The 7,156-nt window shown below is 37.3% G+C and overlaps 1 protein-coding gene across 1 annotated transcript; it reads right to left on the reverse strand.

The window, feature by feature from the left end:
* Positions 1–2,517: 2,517 nt before the first annotated feature.
* Positions 2,518–3,903, reverse strand: LOC141649525 (uncharacterized). Its single transcript, XM_074458213.1, has 4 exons — positions 3,621–3,903; positions 3,292–3,488; positions 2,725–3,195; positions 2,518–2,631 (listed from the first exon to the last, which is right to left on the reverse strand). The coding sequence occupies exons 1-4, from the start codon at positions 3,901–3,903 to the stop codon at positions 2,518–2,520; spliced, it is 1,065 nt and encodes a 354-aa protein (XP_074314314.1).
* Positions 3,904–7,156: the final 3,253 nt, after the last annotated feature.

Below are 7,156 nucleotides of genomic sequence, written 5' to 3' on the forward strand. Positions count from 1 at the left end.
AAAGTTGCAATTTATGAAGTTGGGATGAGAGGAATATATTGTATATCTTCTAACCACTTTTATTGCAGGTTTGACCAAACCACCATGAACTAACATGGATTTAATATTCCTAAGATTATGAGATATGAAACAATAATATTATATTTATTTTTCATATGAGATGATCGCATTTATCGTTTGGTTTATTTTAAAACTCTTTTATTACTTTGTTATATCCAAATAGGTTATAAGGACAACATTGAACCCTATTAAAGTGAACTAGATTAACATAGTATTAGCTCCTAGTCACTTATATGAGGTGACGTCTCCTAGTGACTAGAATGTGAGTCGATTGATGGCAAGTTCAAGTGTCATAGGGTCATAAGAGATGACTAGTCGATCACATAGGCATACTGTATTGGACACTCTGTCGGACAGTGACCGCTTGTAGAGTTCTGGTAATTTTTATATAGCCTGGTCGTGGCGAGAGCTACTATAGTATTTTTTTTGAGTCGATTCTTTAACTAGAAACTGTTCGCCCAAGGTGACACAGTTTTTGATTGACTTTGATTTTTGCTCCACGACTTCCGAATATGGAGTGCAAATGGGCATCTTTTGGGTCATGATGAGCTGTGGCTATTCGAAGGGAATAGTGCGATAGGAATTGTCCACCCCCTTGTCAGGGTTATCTAAATCTCAGGGCCACTCGAGGACTAGTGAACTGGAAATGCGTGACCACACTCGGAAGGTATCTACGGCAGATAAATCCGGTTAAACAGTTACTCTCCAGATCGAGGAAACCACTCTAGATATGATCACATGTAAGTACAACCTGCAAGACACCTTGCATTTAGTGGGAGATACTAATAGGACAAGAGAATTGGTGACGTACACTTGTCTCGTACAAGTGGGAGATTGTTAGAGTATGTGTCCTCAACAATAGTGTGATCACATATTTAAATCTCATGATAAGAATACATAAGGGATGATACATTTTATAGTCAACTGGTCAACATTTATCGATAATGATTGGCTGACTAGAGTTTGACATTACTGGCGTTTGACGGTGGTGATCAGTTGATCCCTTGATGTCACACCTATAGGATGGAACCCAAATAATTAACTAATCAAATGTATTTGATACAGGTTGATTAGTCCCTTATATTTATATATGTATATTTAATATATATGTATATTTAGTTGGGAGAGTAGGTTGAGGTCGAGTTTAGATCTCGAGTCAAAGCAGGTTTATTATTCAATTATGCGATGATTGACTAATGAAATTTTATATCTTATTTGAATGTGATTAAATAAGATTTGATTTAATAATTAAGCGTTAATTCATTAAATTAATCGAGGTATTGTATTTTTAAAGGTAGAGGTTATTTGTTGATTATATTTTACAAAGGGTTGTAAATTAAATAAATTTGACATTATAGGACTCATTATATTTTCATATAATGACATAATTATCACTTAAGAGTTAAGTGTATATTAATTATTGGTTTATATTATATAATTGTTATATGATCAAACTAATGCTTATTTATGTAAGATAAATAATTATATGATTCTTGTAATTGCGTGACAAATATTACAAAATTAAAATGGTCCATTTTATCTAGTGTTGGCCAAAAATACAATGTCGTGGGACAACATTTTACTTTTGTCTTTTATTTAATGAACTAGTTGCATGTAATGATTTCACCTGCATGCATGCTTATGACAAAGGGTACCCTAGTATACTCATTACCTACAAAAGCATGCATTAAAATAGAAAAGGAATCAATAAATTTTCCGTCAAAATTTTAATGACTTGGACGCGTTATGTAATGACTTGGACGCGTAACAAAACTTGTCATTTATCATCCCATGACATAAGGACTCATTAGGCTCACTATCCATCTTTGTACGTCATAATTTGGCAAGGAATCAATAAATTTTCCGTCAAAATTTTTTTAGCTTATATATATATATCAATAAATATTAGGATCGAGATGGATATTGAGCATATTAGAGTCCTTATGTCATGGGATAATAAATGACAAGTTTGGTTATGCGTCCAAGTCATTACATAACGCCTAAAATCGAGTCTAATTGATGGAAAATAAAGTTTAGGGGTACACTTAGTGATAATGACAACAATGAGGGGTACCATGTATGTTTTAAAAAATGTAGGGGTACCATGTAGAAAGTCGAAAAATTGAGGGGTACCATGTAGAATATCCCAATAGGAAAAAGAAATTGCCCACTAACGCCATGGGGGTGCCGGTTTTATGCTCTAAAAAAAGAGCAATATGTTGCTCATTTTTCTAGTACCAATTTTTGCATGCTTCTCTCTAAATTCTCACACAACCATATAATTATTATTACGTTACTAGAGTAGTAATAAAGATAATATTAAGGGATTAAATTCTTAACAATATCTAGTTAATATTTTTTTTTTGGTAAAATGTGAGCTTTTATATTAATCATATCATAAAACATTACAAACAGTTCCAAGTTTTTGGAAACTAATACCAATACATAGCATCTGCACTACATAACATGAATGCCTATGCTAACTAGCCACTGTCTGTATCGTGCTTGCACAATCTCCTTTGACTTCTGCTTAACTCTTCCCTGGACCTGCTTTTGAATTGATTTGATCACCTGAGAAGGGCATCTGAGTTTAAGCTCCAGCCTGCAATCATTCCTTTATATCCAAATGGTATACCAGTACATAATTCTGGTTAGCCTCATTACTTGATACTGCAACTTGGAGCAATCTCCTGGATTGACTGTCAACTTCCTCTGTAGCCAATTTTCTAGGCCTGCAAGAACTTGTTGACTATAGATGCAATCTATATACAAATGGCAATGATTTTCAGGTCCCCCTTCACACAGGACACAATTATCATTAACAGTAACCCCCATCTGAAGTAAGTTCACTCTTGTATTCAAAGCTTTCCTGCAAACCAGCCAAGCAATGAACGCCTGTTTGGGCACATTCCAACCTTTCCATACATCCTTATACCAATCGACAGGAGGGTGTGGACCCTGCAACCATTGGTAACCAGCTCCAATTGAGTAGCCTTTAGGGTCAGCTACCCATTGATTACCTTGAAAGCCACCTGAAAGAATCCCACGAACTTTACAAATATTCCTCCAATTCCAATTGGAATCTTGAGGAGGTTGATAACTATCCCAATCAACTCCTTTCATATGAACATGGTCCTATCCATAAGACCCAGAGTTTATCATCTTTAGTGTAAATACAATTTACTAACTTGCCAACATTGGCCATATTCCACACCCCAGCATCTTTGATACCCAGACCCCCTCCTTTTTGCCGCTACAAACATCATGCCAGGCCACAAGGGGAGTTCTGTGGTACTTAGTGTCCCCACTCCACAAGTAATTTCTCCAGATTGCCTCAATTCTCTTAATCACTCCTTTGGGGATCAAGAAGATGGAAGCCCAGTAGTTATGTAATGTATTGAATACAGAGTTAATCAATACGAGTCTCCCTGCATAACTCAATTTCCTAGCACCAATACTCCTAACTCTTAAAACAATCTTTTAAATCAACACATTGCAATCAGTCTTAGTTAATCTCCCAGTTTAGATAGGGATACCCAAGTATTTGAAAGGGAGCACACCTTCAGTAAAGCCAGAAATCTCAGTAATATCATGTTTCAGACCAGGTGCCACACCATTAAACACAACCTCAGACTTAGCTGAATTGACTCTAAGTCCAGAGGTAGCAGAAAAAGTAGCCAGAGCCCTTAGCATAAGCATAATTGATTGGACATCTCCTTTGCAAAACATCAACAGATCATCATCAAATAACAAGTGAGTCAGTTTAAGGCTTTTGCAAAGTGAATGATATCTAAAGAACCACTTGTCAGTTGAAAACTCCAACACCCTAGAAAGATATTCCATGCATATACAAAAAAGAAGAGGAGAAATAGGGTCCCCTTGCCTCAACCCTCTTCTTCCTTTAAAATACCCAAACTGTGCCCCCATTAAGATTAAGGGAATAAGAGGTAGTAGAGATGCAAGTCATCACCATTTGCCTAAACTTAACAGGGAAATTCAAAGCCTCTAACATCTGCTCCACAAAAGACCATTCAATAGAATCATAGGCTTTTTGTAAGTCCAGCTTGAACATACATCTAGGAGAAGCCATTCCTCTAGAATAAAGTCTCGCTAGGTCCTGACAAATGAGAATCTTTTCAAGAATACTCATACCCTTAACAAATGCACCCTGGTTTCTACTGATGATGTCAAGCAGAACTAAGGCTAATTTAGAGCAAAGGATCTTTGAAATTGATTTATAAATCACATTACAGCAAGAGATATGTCTGAAATGCTTTACACTTTTTGGTCTATCCACTTTTGGGATCAGTGTGATCACTGTAGAATTAATCTGAGTCAGAAGCTTTCCAGTATCAAAAACGTTTGCAATAGCTGCACAAACCTCCTCTCCCACAATTTCCCAAGCATCCCTATAAAATTGGTTATTAAAGCCATCAGGTCCAGGGAATTTGCTTTTAGGAATACAGAAAATGCTATGCTTAATTTCCTCAACTGTAACTGGTCTGTTCAAAATATCCCAATGATCAGCTGTACAACATGAGCCCCTTCTAACCACGGATAGGTTGACATAATCAGTGACAGTAGTAGTCCCCAACAGGTCCTGATAATAATATAAGAAAGCACTTTGGATATCATCACCCAAAATACATTGCTTGCCATGCATATCCTCAATTTGCAAAACCTTGTTCATCATAATCCTCTTTTTTTATAGCATGATGGAAATAATAAGTACTCAGGTCACCTTCAATGGACCACTGAATTTTAGCTTTCTGAGTTCAAGAAACTATCCCTAGCAAAGATGAGCTCCTTTAACTCAGCAGACAACTCCATTTCCTGCTGAATAAGATCAATATTCCCTGGCTCATCCACAATTTATTTCTGAATGCTTTCCAACAAAGCACTGGCAATACTAGTACTATTTTCTATATCAGAAAAATAGGACCTGTTCAAACCCTTGAGCATAGGTTTTAAAGCTTTCAAATTTTTAATGAGGATAAACATCTTAGTCCCACTGTAAGACCTACCCCAAACAGATGCAACATGCCTAAAAAAAGAGTCAGCTTTACCCCACATATTAAAATACTTAAAGCTTCTCCTCCCACCCATCACTATTTTCCTATCCACTACAGTACATGGATAGTGATCAAACATACCCTCAGGGTGGAAATGAGCCACATAGTCCCCATACAAATCCATCCATTCCTGGTTCCCCAGTTAATATTATTAAGAATCATTTGGGTAAAATCTTGGGTGAAATTGATAGGAGAGTTTCTACTTTGAAACTTTGGAGGATGCTTTTATTCATAGCTCAAGAACAAGGTTGGAAGGAGTTCAACCTTATGCCCATTTCCGTTTCATTCTAATGTAAGGAAAAATCGTTTTCTCCTTTTACTCTTTCTTTATATTTGTTTGCATGTAACTAGGTCTAAAACATCTAAATTAATTAGTAACTTAGATCTATATTAAATGAGTCTAATAAGAAGGTTTATAAACCTAACAGTCTCAACTTGTAGTCGGGAATTATAGTCGGTCAAATTTAATTCGTAAAAAAAGTTTTGACCAACCATTACTACATGCTACAAGTTCAAAAACGATGATTTTTTTTTCAAATTTTAGGCCTTGATAAGATAATTGGTTTGAAAAAAAAATTACCATTTTCTGAACTCGTAACATAGAATTATTGCCGGTCAAAATTTTTTTTGTAAAAAACGAGGAGTACACATTAGAAAACCAAAAAGTTCAGGGGTACACTGTAACACCCCCATACTCCAAGCGCCTTACCAGGACCACTCAGGTATAAGGATGCCACCATCTCGGTTACCCAAGGCATGATATTCATACGACAATAACGAAACAACTTTAAAAGTAAATAAAGTTTAAAGTGATTACATAGCAATACCAAACTGATAAAAATAAATACAAGATCCTCAGACAGTCTACTGCTAAAACTATCAAAGCTATAAAACATCGTCTGACACAGCGGAAGACTTCTAACTGCCACGTGACGACTCATCCCAGCTATCCCATACGCGTCATACCATACCTGCTCAATAACTGCTCACCACCCCCGAATGGATCACCACAGTTTTTAAAACATTTAAACGGGTCAGTACTAATCACACAACTTATATATATCAACAATAAGATAAACAGATGACTTAACCGTCACACACACACACAATCACACTAATCCCAACAATCTCAATCACCGACCGTCCCCTTTGGACTACGCCCCGATGGGGGACCGCAGCCGTGCACCCACCAAATCCCCGCTCCACATAGTGAACGATAACCTTGTCCATTAATGTGCACATCCCTTCTGTGGCGGGTTCCACTGTAGAAAGCGAAACTAGGGCGTGAAGCCACTCCCGCAAGTGACCCCACTCCGCCGAGGACACGCCTCGAGAACCACAGGACAACAATCACAAACACAATCGCAATCACAACCGTCACAATACAATTACTATATCAACAATCAATCTCAACACATCAACCAATATCCCATTATGGGACTAATACTGAGTAGGAAATCCTACCTGGAACAGCAACACAATCAGACGGTCTCAACAGCTGAGTCAAAAAGCCTCTTCTATGAACCCTCCTCCTATCATACAACACATAGAGGCTACCGAATCACATACTACACATAAAACCCCCAATCTCTAAATTAGGGTTTAACCAAATCAAAGGAAATACAATAAAAAGGGTACATAGATCTTACCCTCGACGCAAGGAACTCAACGGTATGAACAACGACAAGAACTGGCCGTCTGAACTCCGGGAATTGCTAAGAATGCGATTAAGAAGATGAACTTGTTTGCTTTCTCTCTTAAACAGTAATTTAGGTTTTGTAAAAGTGATTTAGAATAATGACGACGAAGATTAAATACCTTAATCGCATAATTAACAAAACCCGAGAAAACTCCCCGTAAAACCGGCTATTCGATCGAGTACCCAAGGTACTCGATCGAGTACCCCCTTACTCGATCGAGTGTCCCAGCTACTCGATCGAGTACCCAACAGGTCAGAAACTTTTCTAAAACGCAACTTACCCTTACTCGACAGAGTAAGGCCTACTCGATAGAGTACCCCAAGA

This window comes from Silene latifolia, chromosome 3 (assembly GCF_048544455.1).
Source record: "Silene latifolia isolate original U9 population chromosome 3, ASM4854445v1, whole genome shotgun sequence".
In the NCBI taxonomy this organism is placed as follows: Eukaryota; Viridiplantae; Streptophyta; class Magnoliopsida; order Caryophyllales; family Caryophyllaceae; genus Silene; species Silene latifolia.